Source organism: Rattus rattus, chromosome 8 (assembly GCF_011064425.1).
Source record: "Rattus rattus isolate New Zealand chromosome 8, Rrattus_CSIRO_v1, whole genome shotgun sequence".
Classification (NCBI taxonomy): Eukaryota; Metazoa; Chordata; class Mammalia; order Rodentia; family Muridae; genus Rattus; species Rattus rattus.
Genome location: NC_046161.1, coordinates 37,164,710 through 37,186,532, shown reverse-complemented (window position 1 = coordinate 37,186,532; position 21,823 = coordinate 37,164,710). Strand labels below are relative to the sequence as shown.

General features: G+C 48.8%; 1 protein-coding gene across 1 annotated transcript in view; it reads left to right on the top strand.

Annotated features, from left to right (window-relative positions):
• Grik4 (glutamate ionotropic receptor kainate type subunit 4) overlaps positions 1 to 21,823 on the top strand; it is a 431,073-nt gene that overhangs the window by 350,680 nt on the left and 58,570 nt on the right. Inside the window, exon 13 of the mRNA XM_032911594.1 lies at positions 1,472 to 1,675. Within this exon, the coding sequence (XP_032767485.1) occupies positions 1,472 to 1,675 (204 nt within the window). The remainder of the gene's footprint in view (positions 1 to 1,471; positions 1,676 to 21,823) is intronic.

Below are 21,823 nucleotides of genomic sequence, written 5' to 3'. Positions count from 1 at the left end.
GTAGTTCTCCGTCACTCTTAGCCTGTCCTGCATTAGCTCTTTCCCATGATGCCCCACATTCTCCATGCTTCCAAACCACTGCCCTGTCTTGTCCTCATCCACATGTTGAATCTCCATTGGTCTTTACCCCCTGTATAAACTACCCCCATTTCAACCCCAGTATGCCCTTGATCTTCTCCCCTGCTGGGCCATGCATGGCCGATGTGACTCCATTACCAGTTATCACTAGAGATGTGAAGAATCTTAGGACCCCTGATCTCTAATCCTGATGCACAGCCAGGTCTGGAGCTCACCTCCTATGACTTTACACTCTTCTAGCTCTCTCCAGTCTGGCCTGAGCCGCATGTGGTCAGGACTTCATCACACATCACGACAGAACCTGCCTTACCCCGCATGCGCCTTGTCAGCACCTAGTACTTCTTTTAAAATCACAGCTTTATATCTTCAAAACTCAAGATGCTCCTCCATTACATCTCTCCTGACATACAATTGTCTCATCCCACATCTGGACCCATGCTTAGCCTTTTCCATCTCTATTTATCCCCCTAACCCTTTGGGCATAACCATGGGTCACTTACACTGGAGACCCGGCATGGGCCACACCCCTTCTCACATGGAATTGTATCTGAGCATGTCCTTCCCTGGCCCAGAATGGCCCAACCTCCACCTTTTTGTCTAACAATGTTTCTACATCTCTCTGCCAAGAGCCTGTGTGAATCTCCCTTCTCTGTGGCACTGTCTCTAGACACCCACCAGAGTGGCCTGCCTGCTTCCTTTAAAACTTTTACACAGGATCTTGCTATGTAGACCAGGTGACCCTGACCTTACAGAGATCTGCCTGCCTCTGCTTCCCAAGTGCTGGGATTAAAGGCGTGTATAGGAAACCTGGTTTTTCTTTTAAAACAATATATGCTTCAACATTTCTTTCTGGGTAGGAGTTATTTCTTAACATGATAACCTCAATTTCTAGCTTTTTTCTTCTTTTTTCCTTTTCCTTTTTTTTTTCAAATGACATGAATTCATTCTGCTTTCTGGCTAAGTAATATTCCTATGTGTGCACCATATTTTCTTTATCCATTCACCATGTCTGTATTTTTACTTAGCCCTCTTTCTTGGCATATCTTTGCATTCCTTAGCAATAGGTCTGTGCGTAAAAGGAAAAATGGGCCCAGGGTCCTGGGGTGGGCAATGAAGTAAGATAATGATTTCTAATAGCAGAAAGGGGTTTCACCTTGGCCCTATGCAATGGGACTCACGTGTGTTCCTGATAAGAAAATGCCTTGAACCGGTACTTTGGGGAGTGGGTAGAAGAGGGAAGCTAATCACCACTTCTAAGGCTGCCTGTTAATCAAGCGACATCCCTCCTCCTATCCCCTCAAGTCCCTGACCTCCTGTGCTCAGCCCTCCCCATCCCACACGGCTGCAATGCCAAGGCTAAGATGAGACTGACAGCTACCCAGTTTTGCTGCAGGAAAACCCATACCTAATGCTGAAGGGGAACCACCAGGAGATGGAAGGCAATGACCGATACGAGGGATTCTGCGTGGACATGCTCAAGGAGTTGGCTGAGATCCTACGGTTCAACTACAAGATCCGCCTTGTTGGGGATGGTGTTTACGGTGTACCTGAGGCCAACGGCACCTGGACGGGCATGGTTGGGGAGCTGATCGCTCGGGTAAGGAGTCCAGTGGTCTGTACTTATGTAGGAGGGTGCTGGGGGGGGGTCATGGCAGCTGCTGTCTGCCTCACATACTGACCAAGTATCTACTTATCTGCGCTTATCCATTCCAGGAATCTCTAGTGAGCTAAAATGGTGAGAACGGTTGCTATGATTCCTATGTCAGGGTTCTATCCACCAGCACTGGAGTAAGTCGGATTTGGACTTGGCTTTCTATTCTTAGACAACCCCTGTGTTTTAGTTGTTTGCTCTAATGATTTTGTTGCTCATGGACGGGCCCTGCATGGTGGGCCCTGGGAGGGCAGAGGGCACCTACATCGGCTGACTTTGATATGTGGGAGATGTAAAGGGAAATGTGGCAACATTGGGAATGAGGGCTGAAGTGTCAGAGGTGTGGGCCGTGGTGATGGCTCACATGTTACTTCTTGTTTCTTTTCCCCATTATTGATGTCTGTTCGCAGACCAGGAGCCAAGGTGTGCGAGCATGTGCTGTCAGTTCTCAGGGTCAATGGGTGACTTGATTAGACTCCAGGTCACTTCAGAATGCCAGTCTTCTGTCAGGTTAAAGTAAGGGCTAAAAATGTTCTTCTTGTGGGGAACCAAATTGTCTTCCTTGTAGACACGGTCAACAGCTGTAGAAATTAATGAAACCGTTGCTAATTCACTGTCCATGTTTCTACAGTTGAGTTCTAGTGACCAGGACAGGTTAAGAGGACAGAATGCAGACAGTACATGTCTTGGTCCTTAGGTAAGCTTGAATCCTTATTTCCTCTCTGCCAAGGGCAGGAGCAGCTTCTATGGCCTCCTAGGATGGGCTGATTGTCTAGGGCTCTCCATACAGTACCTCCCATCTCCTTGGATAATTGCTGTCTGCATTACATTTGAACAGTCTGAAGGACTCAAGCTTACTGGCTTGTTAAGTTACACTGTATTAGATAGTGCTGGGATTCATGCCCAGATCCTTTCCCTCATTGAATATTAATCACATGCTACATAGAAAGAGGTGTCTTCATCTGTGATGATGGCCTCATGAGGTTATATTGTCTGGTAACAGCATAGCTGTCTTAAGTTTGCATGTTACATATGATGGTCTCATAAGATTATATTGTCTAGTGACGTCATAGGTGTCTTTATGAACTCTGTGGTGTTTACACCATGACAAAAATCACCTAACAGCTCATTTCTCAGGACAACTATCTCTAAGATAAGACCTCTATGACTGTAATAAGACTTTAATCCTTTCTGTGTGCCAAACTTTGGTTATAAGATAACATTTTTTAATCCCTGTCTTTGAGGCTATAAATACTACTTAGATTGTTGAAGCAGTAGTTACTGTCAGTGACTACAAAGAGTTCTATGTGAGAGCTGTAGAAGAGGTGTTTAAGAGCTAATCAGGGAGGATGCCGAGGCCAGGCCAGGCAGTCCAGACAGCAGTGTCTTCAGGCCCCAGCAGGGTAAATAGCAAACCCCAAGCAGGGGATTATGAACCACCCATAGGTGCCTGGGGTTCAGAGTGAGCCTGTTCAAAAATAAGGTCTTGCTTACAGACTAAAGCTGGGAATGGAAGGCCAGTAGGTCAGCTGAAGCTTAAGCAAGATCCCAGGATGTGGTGTCTTGAATGAGATTGGCTGTCATAGATTGCTTGGTCCCAGGTTGGTGGAACTGTTTAGAAAGGATTAGGAGGTGTGGCTTTGTTGGAGGAGTTGTGTCCCTGGGATGGGGTTTGAGGTTTCAAAAGCCCATGCTATTCCCACTATTCCCACTCTGCTCCTTCTCTCTTCTCTCTCTCCCTCCCTCCCTCTCTTCCTCTCTCCCTCTAATTTGTAGATTAGATGTGAGCTCTCAGCTACTACTTCAGGGCCATACCTGCCTGCCTGCTGCCATGCTGCTATGCTAATTATAAACTCTAACCTCTGGTACCATGAGCCCCTATTAAACACTTTCCTCTATAAGTTGCCTTGGTCATGGTCTCTCTTCACAGAAATATAAAAGTAACTAAGATCCCGGGGGCTTGGGGATATGGACACACCCTGTGTGGAGGCAGAAAGGCAAACAATGTTCTTCTCTACAGTCCCAGAACTCTGTGGACCACTTGTTTGGTAACTTTCCCATGAAGGCTCAGCTTCACTGTTAGCCCACAGCAGGCTGAAATTTCAATCCTTTTCTTTGCCCCTCATCTATGTCACCCTTGGTCACCTTGAGCCCAGCTCTTTAGTCCCCCCAGGCTGCCTGGTGTCTGGCAGGAAGACTTTGGGGATGGAGGAGTCACTGAATAGCCATCTCCTTATTAGTCCCCTAATGAGCTGTGACATGGGCTGCAGAGAGGGAGAGGATCCTGAGATGTGAGGGCATGCATCTACATACTGAGCGACTTGGGCAATCAGACGAGGATCTTAAAATTCACCCCAACTCGTCTTTCAACCAAAACAGCACTGGGTTGATCTCATCAAAACTCGGGGACGTGGTATTACATAACTAGTCCATTAACTCAACGAGCACTTATTTGATACTTTCCACTCTTCCAGACATCTGAGATACATGAGACCACATAAGTATGGACAGTGCCTGTATAATTCCTATAGCTAAGGGAGTGAGGCAGAAAGTTGTGACTAACCACATTTCTATATCATTGTGGATTATGTTAAGTTCAAGGGAGGCAGCGTACTTCAAATTTCGAGAGAACATCTAAAGAGACTGGATCTTGTCTAGAGAGGTGGAATTTCAAGAGAACATCTAAAGAGAGTGGATCTTGTCTAGAAACACCTCTTGTCTAGAACCCTGGTGAGTGCTACTTTCCCTGGAGAGATGTCTGGCCTACCCTCTAGAGAATGAAGAGCGACTGTCTGGATAAGATGGAAAGAGCTTTTTATGCAACAAGACGTCTGGATGTCACTGGGACTGTCCCTGGACAGAAATGGGGGAATGTCAGACATCATTTGCCCAGGTTCTACCAAAGTTCCCCAAGGATACAGGAGACCTAGGCCCAGATCCATCCTCAAAGGTATTTCCCCCAAGCAGCTGGTACTACAGTATTCCCCATGACACTGTTGGGGCTTCTTAGAGGTAGCCAGACCAAATCTGTCTCTTACACAAATGAGGTAGTGGAGGCTCAGAGAAGTCAAATTAATTGGTGCAGGTAGTAAGTTCACAGCCTGGATCGCCTAATTTCAGTGCTCGTGATCTGGGAGAGCGCAGATCTTGGTGTTGTCTGGGTGTAAACAAAGATGTCAGCATCTACCCTTGCTGCTTCACTGAAGCAGTGTCCAACTGGATGGAACCTTTGGTGAAAAGTTCACACACACACACACACACACACACACACACACACACACACACACACACACACACACTGCACATACAGGAAATATTGCATTGTCTTGTGCGAGCCTCTCTAGAAAACAGAAACTAAGACCAAGGCCAAAGCTTACTGCTAATTTTCAAGAGGGTGATTGCAAGGAAGCATGAGGAAGGGGTGAGGACCACCCGGCAGGATGGGAACAAACACAAGTAAGAATGTGAGAGCAACAGCCATTCATGGCTCTGTACCGCAGCGAGTGCTTCTGTCTTCAAGGCCGGATGAAACTGTTGCTCAGCGAGCAGTCCACAGCTGGGAGAAGAGCATCCATCAGCAGTCCCAGCTCTCACTGCCTGGAACTCCTGTCATGGGATATCACCCCTTCCGCTCCTTGGGGAGTGCCATTAGAGGAGTTGGATCCCAAAGCACCAAAGGCAGAGCTGAAGGGTAGGACACATGGGGGGGGGCTGATCTGGGGAGTTATGCAAGGCTGGACTATGAGACCTCCCTGCCTTTAAGTCTGCCTGAAGCTGCTGAGCCCTGAAGGTTTAGACACCAAGGGGTCCTGCACATCCACACGTCTCAGCAGCCCCAGGAAGTGTCAGGACTAGAGCCCAAACACCTACTATGAAGAGTGAAGGTTGTCAGCAAGAACACACAGGGACAGTTGAGAACACACAGTGACAGGATCCCAACCAAGTCACCCCTGCTGAGCTCCCTCTAGGGGGAAGGGAGTAACCTTTGTGAGTCACTGAAATGTAGCTGCTGAAGAGTCACCTTTCAGGAGGAATGTCAAAGGATTCCCTGGGACAGAACAAACTCAAGGAGAAGGAGAAGGTGGATTGGCCCAGGAAGGTGTTCTGAGGCCATTTTGGCACACCAGGCTGAAGGGATGTGGTGTTGGAGGTCTGTGGACAAGCCTGTCTTCCACATTGCCTTGGACAAAAAGCTCGGTCAATGCTGCTGAAACTTCAGCAGCAGGGGAGATGGAGGGACATCAAAGGAAGCCCTCACAGAGGGCTTGGGACTCTACAGAATCTCAAGATTTATAAAGAAAAGACTATAGCAGCTACCTGTGTAGCAAATGAGATGGAGAGACAGGGTTATTTTCCCTGGTGTTTCTTTTAGAGCCTTGGCCAGATATTACTTCCTTGCACAAGGTATTGCCAGGGTGCACGGTGCATTAGTTGAAGAAGGTCATTCAAGCACTTCCTGAATATGTGTGAAAATCTTCCCAGCATGCCTTTTGTGTAGATGCCACTAGCTTTGGGAGTGTACTGGGAATGAAAGAACAGGGACTCACAGAAGCAGGCCAGAGGGCCAGCACCCTGCTGGGATTAAGTCTGAGCAGGGGGAGGGTGGCTGTTTGGAGAACTTTGAGTTTGGATTTGTTTTGCCCTAGTCAGCCATCCTCAGGCCCTGCTTGGGGAAAGGTAGGCACTTTCATCAGAGGGAGCGCCCCCATCTAGCTTCACGGTTCGGAGCAAAGCACCCTGTTGGCATGCGGCCCCATGTTGGCAGAATGGCACATTTAGGTTCAAAGAGAAAAGAGCTTTGCAAGGCTTAGATTCAAGGCTCATAAGCCTGGGACATCAAATAGCTCTTACCAATGACATTTTGACGAATTAAGTGTAAATGAAGCTGAAACGCCTTGTTCCCTCTCCTCTCCTGGGAAGGGACCTTGCCAGAGACCCGGAGAGGTGACTGTCCGTGGCCTCAATCCACTGGGAAGATTGGCCAGAGACATTTTGCTGAACTGAAAGAAAATTCAAATAGTCCCCTGAGATCACTTTCTACCTTGAAGCCAGAGACTATTTTAACTGCAAATAGGTCATAGAATGGTACTCAGCACTCTTTAACAGAGAGACATTGATCCAGGGCCCCCAGATGAGTATACCACTCATTCTTTACCTCCCCTCCCCTATGGCAGCCATGATGTGGTGAGGGGCATTCTGCATCGCCCTCCCCATGAAGGTTTGCTCTCAACAGTCGGGCAGAGGTGGCCTTGAATTATAACTCCACACTTCACTCATTCATCAAAATGCCTACTTCCTGTCAAGAACTGCTTAAATATGAGGGATTACCTGTAAAAGGTTTGGAATCTAGTCAAAGAGTTAGACGAGAAAACTAAGAATTACTGTACAGTGTGACATATGATATATTAATAATGGCTGTAAGAATGGCGTCATAGGGATGACAAAGGCTAGCACAGTACAGGTTTCCGATGGTGTTGGGGAATGAACCTCACGTTTGTTAAGCACACACTCTACCACTGAATGACACCCTCAGTTCACTAATTTATACTTTAGCTTTTGGGGTGTTTGGTGTTGTGTGTGCACACATTCGTGAGCCAGCGTGTGTTTGTGTGTGTATGTGGCGGGGGTGGGGAGGGGTGTGAATGAGTGACAGCCTTTACCTAAAATGAAACTCTGTTTGCGACAGGGTCTCTCCTCTTCACCGTTGCCTACCCAAAGCTTACGTGCCTGTGAGCTCTCAGGTGGTCTCCTGTTTCTACCTGCCTCCTCTCTGTAAGGATACACTGGGATGACTGACAGCATGCTAGTGTCTGACTTTTGACGTGGATTCTCAGATAGTCACGATGGCATGGCAAACCCACCAGGCATCTCCCCAGATCCGCCAGGTGCCGTTGGAAGTGCTCGACCCATCCTGTGAATCAAATCCCCACAATAACCAAATGTCCAGAGGAGGAAACTTTCACAAAACAGTTGAAGAACTTAAACTCACTTGGGGTAGCTATAGGTCTGGCAGAGTGTGAATAAGTTGCAGTGGTGGCTCAAGGAACAGCCCACAAAGGCAAAGCCAGCTCAGCAGAAGTTCCACTTGCTGTGGTTTCAGATACCCATCGTAAACCATGACCTTGCAAATGCAAGATTCTAGAAGTAGATTTTGTAAATTTTAACTTGTGAGTCATGAGCAGCACGATACGATGGATCTTCTTTCTCGCCCAGTGTGTCTACACTCTATATGCTATCCACCCCTTAGTCACTGTCTATCAAATATGGCAATACTGGTCTTCGAGCTGCTGTCATCTTATTTTACTTAATAATGTCCCCAAAGCACAAAAGTAGTGATACTGGCAATTCAGATGTGTCAAAGATAAGCCCTTTCATAAAATACTTCCCATCGGTGAGTGGGTAAAACTCTCAACTTAATAAGGAAAAAATATTGCATTCTGTGTTGGTAAGATCCACAGTAAGAATGAATCCCCTGTCTGTATGACTGTGAAGGAGGGGGGAAAAAATGAAGGGTAGCTTTGTTCTTGTACCTCAAGCTGCAAAAGTTACAGACATAGTGTGTGATGGATGCTTAGTGGAGACAATAAAACATGGTAGAGCTTGGGGTTCTGTTCTGTTTCAAGCATTTGATGCATGTCCTGGAGTGCACTCCTCAGCAAAGAGGGGGATCCTGGAGAGGTCAGGAAGGATCATCGTTGTAGAAAGGACATTCTGGGTGTGATGGATGCTGGGATTCATTCAGTACCATGCTCTTGGCTCTGGACAACCATAATCAGGCATAAGAAGAGCCATAGAGAAATAGGTTATGTTCAGGAGCCGGCTGGGATGGGATTCTTGTGTTTGAATATGCAAGCTGTGTTCAGACAGCTGGGGGACACTACTGACTGAAGACTGGGCAGTCGGTTTATTGTATTCAGAGAGGAATGGCAGCTTGACTTTGGTCCTGGGTTTACTCAGCAGGGGAGAGGGTGGATACCATGTACACATCATTGCATTAGACAGACGCCAGTGATCCAGGAAGATGGCATGAACCTGAACAGGGCAGTGCTGAGGATGCCCGGGAGTGATGGAGAGAGTAGGGGGATTTTAACACTTAGATCTGCAACCTGGTAAACTGGGAGGCTTGCATTTCATGAGTTAAGGCTGTCCTGCCTCTCAAGGGAAGAGGAATAGGCCGGCTGGCCCAGAAAGCCCTTTCTGGAATGTTTCCTTATTGTGTGTGTGAAGTGGGACTCCGCTTGCAAACCAAGACCGCCTGGGCAGAAAAGCAGTCCATGTGGCTTCTGCTTGATTTGTTATCCACAGACTGGGGAGTTAAAGGGCCAGGACATGAACTACATCTCCAGTCACAGGTACCTTCCCTTTTCCTCCACCATCCAGGCTCGCCTGAATGGTGCTGTCTCATTTGAGTTCTCTAAAGGCTGTTTTGTGGTCCTCAGGTCCTTTTAGGCATGCTTGATTAAAAGCCAATAAAAGCCCTTCGAGTGTGCTTGGCCTCTCGCTTTCTTCCGAATGGCTGTGTAGCTGCCAGCACTGCACAGGGCTCTCTCAGCTTTCCCACCATGAGGAGTGAGGGTTTCAGTCTGCAGAAGACCACAGAGGGGCCTCCAGAGCCACAGCCTGCCATGGATGGGAGGCCCAGCCACACTCTCTGTCCCCTGCTTTTGGTGGAAGTTCATCCATGAATTTCCACAACTTTTCTTCCCTCTGGTTTCCCTTGACCTTGTCACAGAATAGAGTAGGGTCATGTCTGCCCCAGACATCTGGTCACATCTTTCCCTAGCCCAAAGCGAAGCAGCTAAGGACGAGGGAGGAAGGACTGGTATCTTCAAATGCCAGGTGAGAGTTCCAGACTCTGTTCCATTTATCACAGGTAACTATGAGATAGGGATTGTTACCCTGTTTCATAATGGGGACATGGGAACTTGGGAAGTTCTGTAATTAACTCACATCCAGCCATATATTTTATGATTAGAGCTTAGACCAACACCCTCTTTATTCCCCAAGCTCATGTTCTTCCCACGTGCTCATGGGAGCATGAGAACAGGTAACTGTGACAGAGATTGTCTCGGGTGGAGAGTTCCCGTCCTCTGCATTTGCATGCTAGGCTGGGGAGGAAGGCATCAGCTGCTCCAGGATCATCAGTGAGGAAGCTCTTGGAGATCTGTTTGAGAGTGACATTTGATTGACACTTGTGCCTGCATCTAGAAAGTGGGATATTGGTTTGAATATAAAATGCCCCACCCACCCAACAGGCTGATGTGTTTGAATTCTTGATCCCTAGCCAGTGGTGCTGTCCTGAGAGGTTATAGAACATTGGGTTGTGGGGTCTCACTGAAGGAAGTTTATTGTGAAGGGTGGGGTTTGAAGATGCTAAATGGACATTGCTTATGGTCTTCTTAGTCTCTGATTCCTGGAGGTGAGAAGCAACAGCCTCACATCCCTGTCACTAACCTTTCCAAACATGATGGACTCTGGTCTCTGAAACCGTAAGCCAAAATAAACCTCCTTCCCATAAGTTGCTTCCGTCAGGAATTTATTTCGTCCCAGCAATGAGAAATCAAGCATCATGAGTGGTTCTGTTATGAGCAGCACACCCGTACCCCTGACCCCCACCTCGTGTGTGGGTGCACACACCACTCTAGGCAGAGCCTCAATTGACTCGTGTCTGGAAGCACTGGGTCTTAAAACCAGATACCTTTTCTCTAGGAATTTTCCAACAGGAAAGGGAAGGGCAGACCCCAGCTTTCATACAAGATTCCTTAAGGGGTAAGTGATGAGAAGAGCAAAGTATATTGTAGCACAATGCAAGTGTAAAAGCAGAAATCCACCCCACCAGAGACTTGTCTGGCAGCTCCTTGAGGGAAAGCATGGTCACCCTGTGCATGTTGACTTCCTTATGTAATGGACGTGGGACATGAAATGCAGTCAAAGCAGCACTAGGTTGGCAACACAAGGTGCCAGGTGTTATGGGGCAAGCCCTTCTTTGGCAATTCTAGGGAAAACACTCATTGGCAGGTCTATAGCAACCGCTGTCAGGTCAAGGGTCAGGCAAGAAAGCTTTTTGGGGATCCGTCAGCAGACTGATTTAACACCTCCGATGTTTCTGCCGCTGTGGTAGGGTCTTGGAGATCAGACAGGGGGTCCTATCTTTGGAAGCTATGGGTGAGGTGAAGTGGAGGTAGGAGAAATATTCAACATGAAAACAAAATACATCCAGGTGTAAGTACCTACCAAAAAAACCCCAAAGTAGACAATTATGAACCTGATATCTTCATGCCACCAGAGAATACACACAGCTTGACTCCTGACCTCCTAGAAAGTGAGTAGGGTCTAGCCCTTTCATGGGACTGTGGAGACTAAGGCCCAAAGAAGGCAGCTGCAGGTCTGAGGGAAGGCCTCGCTGGTGGGTCTTTAGATCCCAGCATTGCTTCTTTCTCGATGAAGGTGTTGATTGGAGAAATCTGAAGTGGGCACATTTCACTGAGGTTTGGAGTTATCTCAGCTGTTTCACACTGGGAACGTCTCCAAACCCCAGGGGCACCTGGGAAATGTATCAGAAGAGTCTCTTCACTGGGATTACTTCTGCCTTCCCCACTGAGTGCCAGCTGTGATGGGAAGAAAGGGGTCTGTAGAGGAAATGAGAATGTGTTAATTAAGGTCCCCGAACTTTCTAAGGGATGGCTTGCAGCTACACAGGGAGATGGACAGTGGACCTTGATCTGGGGCTTGAGCAAGGAACTGTCTCCTGTGAACAGTTAGGGACAGTAGCATCATGACTTCTTCTGAGGATACTTTGGCGCCAGTCCCTTACCTCTGTGACAGAGGTGAGTGTGTTGCCTGGATATAGAATCTCCTATGTAGTAGGTCTAGTCTGAGGTCACATGTGCTTCTGAGAGAGCTCTGCTCAGCAAACAGGGACTTAGCCTCTGCCTTAGTCCCCAAAGCCATCCTCATTCACTACCAGGTTTTAGGAATTCTGCTTCTGGTTGTTCCTTCAGCCTGTCTCGGAGGTTACTAAGCCTGGTCCTTGGACTCTTTTCCTTCCCAAGTAGAATGTGACTCCGGAAACTAGGCCCCTGCTGGGCCTGCTTGTGTACTCCCATGCTTGGCTGGTCAACACTACCTGCCCCTAGATGTATTGACCCAATCTTGGTTGTGGCTTCAGGCTGAATTTCACAGAGTTCACATTCTGTATAGATAGAACCATGAAATACAGCAGTGCAGGTTGTATATTGTCCAAGGAGTGAGCATGGCTCCCAACCCAGCCAATGCTCTAGGCTCACCCATCAGGCCCTCAACTGTGGAGTTTTATCCATCTGCAGTAGATTTTCTTCCTATGAAACTGCCTAAAGCTTGTGAAGCCTGGTGCCCAAAAGTCTGCTGGGAGAGTCTACTCCTTAATATTCATATTACTGCCCTGATTCTATGGGGAGCGAGGCCCAGTATATAACATGAAGCCATAGCATGAGATATATGCAAAGTGGGATCACGTACCAAATTTATGGGAGCAGAGACAAGAGGAACTCATTAAGCTGTAGGAGCCAGGCAAGACTTTAGAGCAGAGCTAATGAAAATCATAGCTATTGTTTATTGAACACCTAGTACCTGCGGGTATTCATTAATCATTTCCTCTCTACAAACAATCTTGCAGTATAAATATTATTATTCATATTTCACAACAAAGAAGCTGAGGTTAATTTCTGCTTACCAGAAAGTTTACCTCCAAGTCACATAAACTGTTCTCGAATTCAAAGCCCAGTCTCACTGATGCCAAAGGTCCAGGGTGGTCATTCTCACACACTAAGATCCTTCCATTGGACGTTATCATCGGCTTGGACCTTGACAGAGAAGTAAGAGTTTGACAAGCAATGAGAGGGAATCAGTTGCAAGCAGAGAAAAGTAGGCAGGGTCTGAAATACATAACAACTCATGGGCCATAAAGAGTACAGTGTGCCCCCATCATGGGCTGAAGGGACATCAGTAGCTTGGTGTGATGCTGAAGAGGAAACCTGGTAGAGCCCCTGTAGATCACAGCCAGGAGATAGGACTGTGTCCTGAACGTAGTGGAGAAACACCAGAGCTTGTTAACCAAGGATCGACAGGACTTAATGTAGAAATGAACTCTAGAGCAGAGGTTCTCCAACTGTGGCCCATGTATCAGATGCATCAATACCATCTTCTCCTTGCTAGACATCCAGAGTCTCATGCCTTATCCAGACTTTCTGAATGAGAGTCTTGGAGTAAGGGCATCAGTCCGCAAGTTAATGGGTCCCTGGAGAGATCGTGATGCATGTGAGAACTGCTGGTTCCCAGTCTAACTCAGTTCGAGAGCCCCTGGTGCCTAGGACTGGTCAATTGGATGAATGGCTTCGGAAAGAGGTCCTGAATGAAGACCATGGTAGCAATGGATTCAACAGGCATTCCAGACTTAGAATGAACTGTGCTTGGTTATCCGATGAGTTGAGAGCAAGGAAGACAAGTGTGGACTCCAGTCTTACTACCGTTCCCTATTTTGGATGGCAGAGGACCACCATGGTAGACTTAAAGAGATTCTGTCGATGCAATGGCGGAAAGTAGATGGCATGAATACAGCAAGCCAGCAAGGTGACCGAGGAAGGCCAGCAGGCCAGCAGCACTGGGCCCCAGTTCTATTCAGAAACCCTCGACATGAGGTGGTGGTGGTGAGGTGGGAAGACTGTGCTCTGCCTCCCCTTACGCCATTCCCTCCAAGCCGCCCACCCGTCTGCCCCAGCTAGGAGCCATGTGGACTTGGATAAGTGGCTGCATTCATTACGTCTGTCCGTACTGTGACAAAGTCCCTGACAGAATGCCCTGAAGGAGGATTTATTTTAGTTTGCTGTGGTGGCAAAAGGACTGTGGACAGGCTTCACAGCAGCAGGGGAATGTAGAGAAACCTTTTACAACCTGGCAGTACGGGGCACAGCAAGCTTGGACCAGGCCCAGAGACAGATATAAAACCTTCCAGGCCAGTCCCGTGTGGCCCGGTTCTGACTGACCGCTGTCAGAGCTGCTCAAACATACCAGGTTCCCTTGCCCAATGGGAGGAACTTCAGCCATTAATCCTGCTACAGTGGCCCCCTGCTCTGTCCAGCAGGCAGCTCGGGCCCATCCTTCACTTCCCTGTGAAGCCCAAATGTGCCCCTTCCCCTGTCCTTGCCAGGGCTGCTGGCGTTTTGCTTGCTTTTTGCTCTGGCTTGGTCCTGCTGGCTCACGGGTTCAGGGCGGAATGATGATACATTCCAGGAGTCAGAGCCACACACTATTTTTCTTGCTGTCCTGTGCTTGTCAGAAACACCTGATGTCACACAGGCACACGCACCAGCATGAAGTCAGACTTGGACTGGTGGCATCAGCCGCAGGGACACCTATAAAAGCAGTCCCCTCCGATCCCACAAGACTAAGGGACCGTTTCTCGTCTTTCCGAGCCCTCACGCGCCAAGCTTCATGCCTCTGCCTCCCATTTACATAGGCATTTGCTCTCCAGGCAGTACACATAAATAAATTAAAAAAGGCTAGGTCCCTTGAGAGGGCAGCATGCTGCGGTCAGGTCAATGAATTTGAGCTGCTAGGGAAAGCGCTACCGGCGTCTGCCAGGCCAAGTTCCTACCCAAATCCAGGAGGCAGACTTAGCAACCTGCTGTGTCCCAGACTGCAGTGGAATGTGGCTGCCAGCGAGGGCACAGATGGGAGAGAAGACGAAGGGTGTCTGTGGTCAGCAGGAGCCATAGGCATGCATGCACCCAGGGTCAGTCTCCGTGATATTTAAAGAGAGTCAGAAGGGTGGGGGGAGATAAAGAACCGTGCCACTCTTAACTGCGTGGCCTTGGAAAACCCCCCCCCCCAGGAGCGGCCCAAAGCATAGGCCACATTCCTTGGTACACACAGGAATACTTAAAGGAAGGAAGCAGGATTCCAGAATCGAAACCCGCATGTCAATGAGAGCAATGAAGCTTGTTGTGTGATCATCCGTGCTGGGCCTTGTCTAGCTCTTCCTTCGATCCTCACAGCAACCCTGGGAAGGAGGAGAGAAGTGTTACCATTCATGCTAACAGAGGCTAAGTGACTGACCCCAGGGACCTGACAGCCCTCTGGCCTACTGCTGGGTAGAGCTAGGGGGTAGTTCCCACATACTGCTGTGAGCATCACCGTCTCTTCTGAGACTCCACTCAGGTGGGGACAGTGGGTTCTGGGGGTGTGTGGTGACTGCAGCTCCTCTGGGAGAGCCCAGACCCCGTCTCCCCTGCAAGCTTTGCTGGATGCTCATAGCACAAACAGTTGGCTCCTCCGGGCCTCGCACAGTCTGTTCAGTTGTTTAGGCCAGATGCAGAATCTGGGCTGACTCCATCCGGCTGCACATCCAAACCCAGCTAAAATTCCAGTTGTTCATTTTGCCTCTTCTTGCTTTAGAAGTCACGCAGATGTTGAGCAGAAGCATACCTGAATTTGCCTTTCCACACCCACGTGAAGTCAACAGGGAAGGGTGCGGCACAGTTAGGGACATCTCTACAGCCCTCATTCGTCTCTCTAGCTCTTACCTCACAACTCTCTCTGTTTTACTTGGGCAAACCTGTCAATTAAAAAAAAAAAACTGGGGTTGAAGAATTGGCTCACAGTTTAAGAGTGTCTACTACCCCAATAATGAAGACTAGAATTCAGATCTCAGCACCTCGAGAACAAGTTGGATACCCTATAAATACCTGTCAGCCCATCTTCAAGTGGGGCAGAGACTCAGAGAGAGAGAGAGAGAGAGAGAGAGAGAGAGAGAGAGAGAGAGAGAGAGAGAGAGATTGATTCTGTCTCAGAGGAATAGGGTGGAGTGTGGTAGGAGAGGACACTTGACTTTTCTGGGCTCTGCACATGTGCACGGGCTTGTGTACCTGTCTGCACACACATGAGCGTGCACACAGAGACATTCACACAAAAATAAACAAACAAATCTTTAAAATGTCACTGATTTAGGGTTACAGAGGGGTTTATAAACCAGTTTGAGGAATTATGACAAGGGACATACCCCTGCGATCACTGTCATAATCAACATCTCAATGATCCCTTTCTCAGCTCCTTACCCTTTCTGCTTCTCTCTCTCTCTCTCTCTCTCTCTCTCTCTCTCTCTCTCTCTCTCTCTCTCTCTCAAAGGTGGCCACTGTCCCAATGTCCCCTGACTATACAGCCATGCACGGAGTCTCCTTCTTGACCCTAAATAGGTTATCCATGAGTGTAGAGGTAGTCACAGCGCTCAAATACAACCTGAGAACATCAGCTCTGCCTGGGTTTCTTGTTTGATTTTGGTTGTTGTTATTGTTGTTGTTGTTGTTGTTGTTGTTGTTGTGTGTGTGTGTGTGTGTGTGTGTGAACAAGGTGAGGCATCCCTCTGAAGAAGACCAAACCCATTTACTTATCCAGAAAGAGAAAAATGATTTACCACGGTGTCTGGATGCTCTTCCTCCCAAGGCTTTGGGGTGGAAGGGGCTTGGGAGATGCCCGCTGCCTTCCACAGTGTCCCTGCTTGTGCAAGGACCCATTTGAAATGAGCGCCAGGGACACTCTGCATTTGTGACAGGCTGGCCACCCCAGTCACTCCCTCCTGATGAGATGGGTGGCTCAGGAGCCTGTCTCTGAGAGAGGCTACTCAGGAAGTTATTGAAAGAAAGGAAGGTCCCCCAGGAGCCCCCACAGTCTTCAGAGGGGCCCCGGGAGGTCTCTGGTGGCTTTCTGTGGTACTCCCGGCAGTTGGGTATGTTGTTTCACCTAGCAAAAACAGTCATAATAACAAGCCTGAGAATCGCACCACTCCTAATTACAGGCCTGACGAATAGGAAGGTGGACTATGGTACCACAAGCTGCCATCCTGTCAGGGCCCTAGAGCATCAGAGGCGCCTGCAGGAGCTTGCCTGATTGATTATGCTTTACTCTGGCCCTGAACAAGCCTGGATCCCAAAACAGGGTGACAGGGAGAGGGCTCACACAGTTAGTTTAGGAAAGGCTCTATCACAGTTAAGGCTGCAGTCCTGAGTACTGTTGGAGCCTGTGTGCCTTGCCCCATGTCTGTCTCCCCAGCCCTGCCCCCAGCCACAATCACCACTGTCTCCTGGACCCTAACAAACAGGGCTGGGATACCAGCAGAAGGGGAGTGCCTGCAGGTGGGGATTTAGTGTCTCTAAGCACATAACCTTGTGGAGATTAACATCTGCATATTGACTGGACACAGTGTCAGTAACGGTCTCTTAGACGTGTTGGGCTGGGGATGTAGCTCAGGTGGAAGGGTGCTTGCTTAGCATGCAGGACGGAGCCTCTGAGTCCTTTCTCAAATGCGACAGGAACTGAGTGTGGTGCCACACACTATAACCCTGTCACTTGGGAGGTGGAGGCAGGAGGGCCAGAATTTAGCCATCTTTAGCTACAAAGTGAGTTCGAGGCTAGCTTGGGTTACGTAAGACCCTGTCTGGAAAGAAAGGAAGGAAAGTGAGGGAAGGAGGGAGGAAGAAAAAGTAAAAGGAAACAAGTGTGTTATCCTGAAACCTCAAAGAGGCTTCTACTTCCATTCCCTGAGCTGTGCGAATTGGGGCCATTCTTCAGAAAGCCAGGCAGGTTGTGGTGACAGCAGCCATGGTGGTGATGTGAGGAAGTTGCCGTCACTGAGACCTAAACTCTGTATGCTGCTTTCTTTCCACACCACTATGACGTAAATAATGTGAGGTGTGTGTGTGTGTGTGTGTGTGTGTGTGTGTGAGTGTGAGGTGTGTGTGGTGTGTCTAAGTGTGTGTGGTGTGAGGTGTGTGTGTGTGTGTGGTGTTTGTTTTTTTCGAGTGTGTGTGGGGTTGTGTGGTGTGGGGTGTGTGTGGTGTGTGGGGGTGTGTTTGGTGTGGTGTGGTGTGTGTGTATGAGTGAGTGTGTGTGGTGTGTGTGTGTGTGGGTGTGTTGTTTGGTGTGTGGTGTGTGTGTGTGGTGTGTGGGTGGTGTGGTGTGTGTGTGTGTGTGTGTGTGGTGTGTGTAGTGTGTGTGTGTGGTGTGTGTGGTGTGGGGGGTGGGGTGTGTGTGGAGTGTGTGTGGTGTGTGTGGTGTGTGTGTGGGTGTGAGGTGTGTGTGAGAGGTGTGTGTGTGGTGTGTGTGTGTGAGTGTGTGTTTGAGTGTGTGTGTGCGAGTGTGTGTGTGTGAAAGAGAGAGAGAGAGTGTGTGTGTGTGTGTGTGTATGATACATATCGATTTTCCAATCATGAGATTTCTTCGTACTCTTCAGAATCCACATCGAATTTTCTAAAGCAATCAGTTTAATAAATGAAGTTAAGGTTAATGCCTGAAGCTACAAACGAGTAGTAGCAGTGCCCTCTCCTGTGGCACGTCCTGTTCCAGGCACTCTCCTGGCTGCTTCCTATGTGCTCCTTGATTTAAACTTTACAATATGTTTGTGGAATATATATTATCACTGCTTCTGTTTTCCACCTGGGGAAACTGAGGCACAGAGATGCCAAGCAACAGGCACCTATTATGTGGCCAGTATCGAGAGCCTGGAGGTTCTATCCAGACCCAGTACACTCTGCTTACCTTGCCTTCATTGGGAACTGAGCTGAGAGACTCAGTGCTTGGGCTCCCCTTTCAGGTGTTTCCTGATCACATCCATTCAGCAAGTACTTCCTGGGTGCTGACCAAGGGACAGACACTTCTGTAGACATGGCCAAGATTGTAAATGACAGGTAGGGATCCCTTGCCTCCTGAAACTCTCACTCTTCATGATCAGCAGGTAGCCTGATACGCTAGCAAGATAATTTTAGATGGTGGTTCTCACTTAAAAAAATGAGAGGTAGGATAATGAGGGCTGGGAGTGGCCCATCGCGTCGGTATCCAGGCTAGAAGGCTAGAGAGATGCCTCAGCATGGTAAAGTATTTGCCATGCTTGCCATGTAAGCAGGAAGACCCGCGTTTGATCCCCTAGAACTCACATAAAGTCGCCGTGGTGTGGTATATCTGTGGTACCAGTATCCCTCTGGTAGGATGGGAGGCAGAGACAAGAAAATTCTAGAAACTTGAAAGCTAGGTAGCCTGGCACACAGAGCAGCGAACAGTGAAGAGACCATGCTAGTCCAGTTTCTGTTGCTGTGATAAACACCATGACCAGAAAGGAACTTGAGGAGGGAAGGGTTTGTTTCCACGTACAACTCCCAGGTTACAACCCAGCATGAAGGGAAGTTTGAATGGAGACTGAAGCAGAGACCATGAAGAAACGCTTACTGGCTCACTTCATGGCTTGTGCTTAGCTAAGTTTCATAAACAGCTCAGACCCACTTGCTGAGGAATGACACCGCCCACAGTGTGCTGGGCCCTCCTACATCATTAACAATCAAGAAGATGCCCTCATAGATGTGCTGTAGGCCAATCTGGTGCAGGCAATTCCTCAACTGATATCCCCCTTATCCCGGTTGGACTAGGCTTATATCAACTTGGCAAAAACTAACCTGAAACCCCGTCTCATGATTTTTAAGGCAAGAACTGGCCCCAAAGTTGTCCTCTGGCCACACCCTTGCCATGCCACTCATTAGCCTGCACTCACACACAGAAATGCACATATACACACGCACATCATACATGGAGAGAGAGAGAGAGAGAGAGAGAGAGAGAGAGAGAGAGAGAGAGAGAGAGAGACAGAGACAGAGACAGAGACAGAGAGACAGAGAGACAAAGAGAGACAGAGAGACAGAGAGACACAGAGAGACACAGAGAGACAGAGAGACAGAGAGACAGAGAGACAGAGAGAGACAGAGAGACAGAGAGACAGAGAGACAGAGAGACAGAGAGACAGAGTGTTCAGAGGGAACGGAGGTCTAGCTTGAGGCCGAGTGTGACACCCTGTGCTGGCAGAGCCTGGTTCAGGCACGTGTCTATCTGACCACAAAGGCCAGGAAGGAGCACAGTGAACAGAAACCTGTCGGCAGACATCAAAAATTAACACTGTCTCCTCAGCCCCCTGACCCAGCTCAGACCCCGTGCTCTATGGCTTCACCCTCCAACGATGAGCTAACCCCATCTCCCCACAACCTGCAATCTTTCTTTCGATCTGTCCTCACAGGCCAGTAACCGAGCCCTGCGCCCAGCCAAGTAAATATTTCATGGGGATTTTAATTTAACTCTGAGGGAATCCATCCAACCCTGAGAATAGACTGTCACCTCGAGAAATAGCACCAGGGACGACTTGGACCTAGGGATGACATTGCCACTCCCCCGGACGAATGCTAATGTGTCTCTGGCTTCTGCCTCTGCCAGCATCACTGTGACAGGCTCTGCCCAGTAAACAGGCTTGTGAAGAGTGTCTGGGGGCTTCCTCTGAATGGAAGCTTAGGAGGAACAGGCTTAGGGAGGAGGTTGGAGAGGTAGGAAATCCCAGTGCAGGTGAGCACACTGGACATAAGGGGTGTGTGTGTGTGTGTGTGTGTGTGTGTGTGCGCGCGCGCGCGTGTGTGCATGTGTGCATGCGTGCGTACCTATACAGGCAATCAAAACTAGACATGATTATATTCCCTTTATCCTTCACCTCATATATTGGTTCTGAAAGAAAGGAACAGCCAAGGGACGACCTCCCCGCTACCCTCTGGGCAGGGCAGATGTCACGTGTCTGCTAGGCATGTTCCCTAACTACCCGTGGTGGTGGAGTGGGCATCTATCCTGATGTCGCACGCAGAAGACTGTGTTATTGTAGAGTCTACCTGATGGCTTCCCCAGGCACACAAGAGCCAGCAGTGGCCTCCTTCAGAGGCCTTGCCTCCCTACTGAGACTCCAGTTCCCTGGGCATCTGCATAGTTGGGGATGGCGGGAGAAAGGCCTGCAGCAGGCGAATGGACTGAAAGATAGAAGTGTGCAGATTCTCATCCCGAGTGGGTGGAGATGCTTTGTTTAAATAAGACCTGACTTGGCATGGAGAGCTTGGGAGTAGGGGCTGCTTAACCACAGAGCAGGCTAAGGTCTGGCTTAGCCTAGACCTGCCTATTCGGTCCCTTCCAGAAGTGTAATTAGCACCCTGCTGACAATTGCTCTGGCCAATAAGGGCCTGGGTTCCCTGCTAATGCTGTCCTGGGTGTTAGGGGTTCATGATTCAGGAGTGGGGTGTGCGCCCTCTAGTGGGGAAACTGGGGTTTCGTGTCCCTTGGCCTGATGAACCAGGACTAGTGTCTGGCCAGAATCATGTATTCAGGTCTCCTGGAAAAAAAATAAAAGTCCCTCCCATACCAGCCATTTGCAAGAAATCAGCTTGGTTCGACTGTCGGTGAGAAAAGGATTGAGCATAGACTGTGGTTAGGGGGTGCCCATCTGCCCTTGAACTATACTAGTTGTCCTTAGGGACCGATGGTGTGACCGACCACCTGTGGAACCCTGACCAGGAACGGTACAACCGTAAGAAGACAGAGTCTCCAATCTAAAGGATCTGAACATGTGGATCTGAAGTTCGTTTTCTTTAGCCGTGTGAGCATGGACAAATGACTAACCTCTCAGGGCTTTAGTGTTTTAGCTTCTTCTTTTGTGGACAGAGCTAAGGGTGGCTCTGCCGTGTACGTTCTGTCTTAAAGAGTCTAATGCCTGCTTCAGGAAATTGTAGTCATGGGAAAGTAAGACCTAGGAGTAGCAACCTGAGGGCAGGTATAACAATCAGCGATCCCATCTGCAGAGTTACCGTGGCCTGGCCTGGCTAGAAGAGCATGAATGGAGAAATTGTCATTGTCCCCACTTCATCAGGGAGGAAATGGAGACACAGAGAAGTTAAGGTCACATCACGCATCTGCAGCTGAGCTGAAATGGGCCCAGACACTGCTCTGGCCGAGGCACATTAGTGACTGTCTTCTCTCCTTCATTGACTGAGAGGTAGGAGGGCCAGCTCCTGAAAAGATGGGTAGGAACGGTGTGTGACAGGGAAAACTTTGAATGGCCCTGAGGTACGGTGGGGTTGGATAGTCACATGTCCCTTATGTAACTGGATGAGTACAGGATGTGCTCAGGGGAACAATGACCAGATAACAGCTGAGTTGGCAGGATGGACGATGTGGGTGGGAGTCCCAGGACACTTGCTTTTTCTGCTTTTTTTTTCT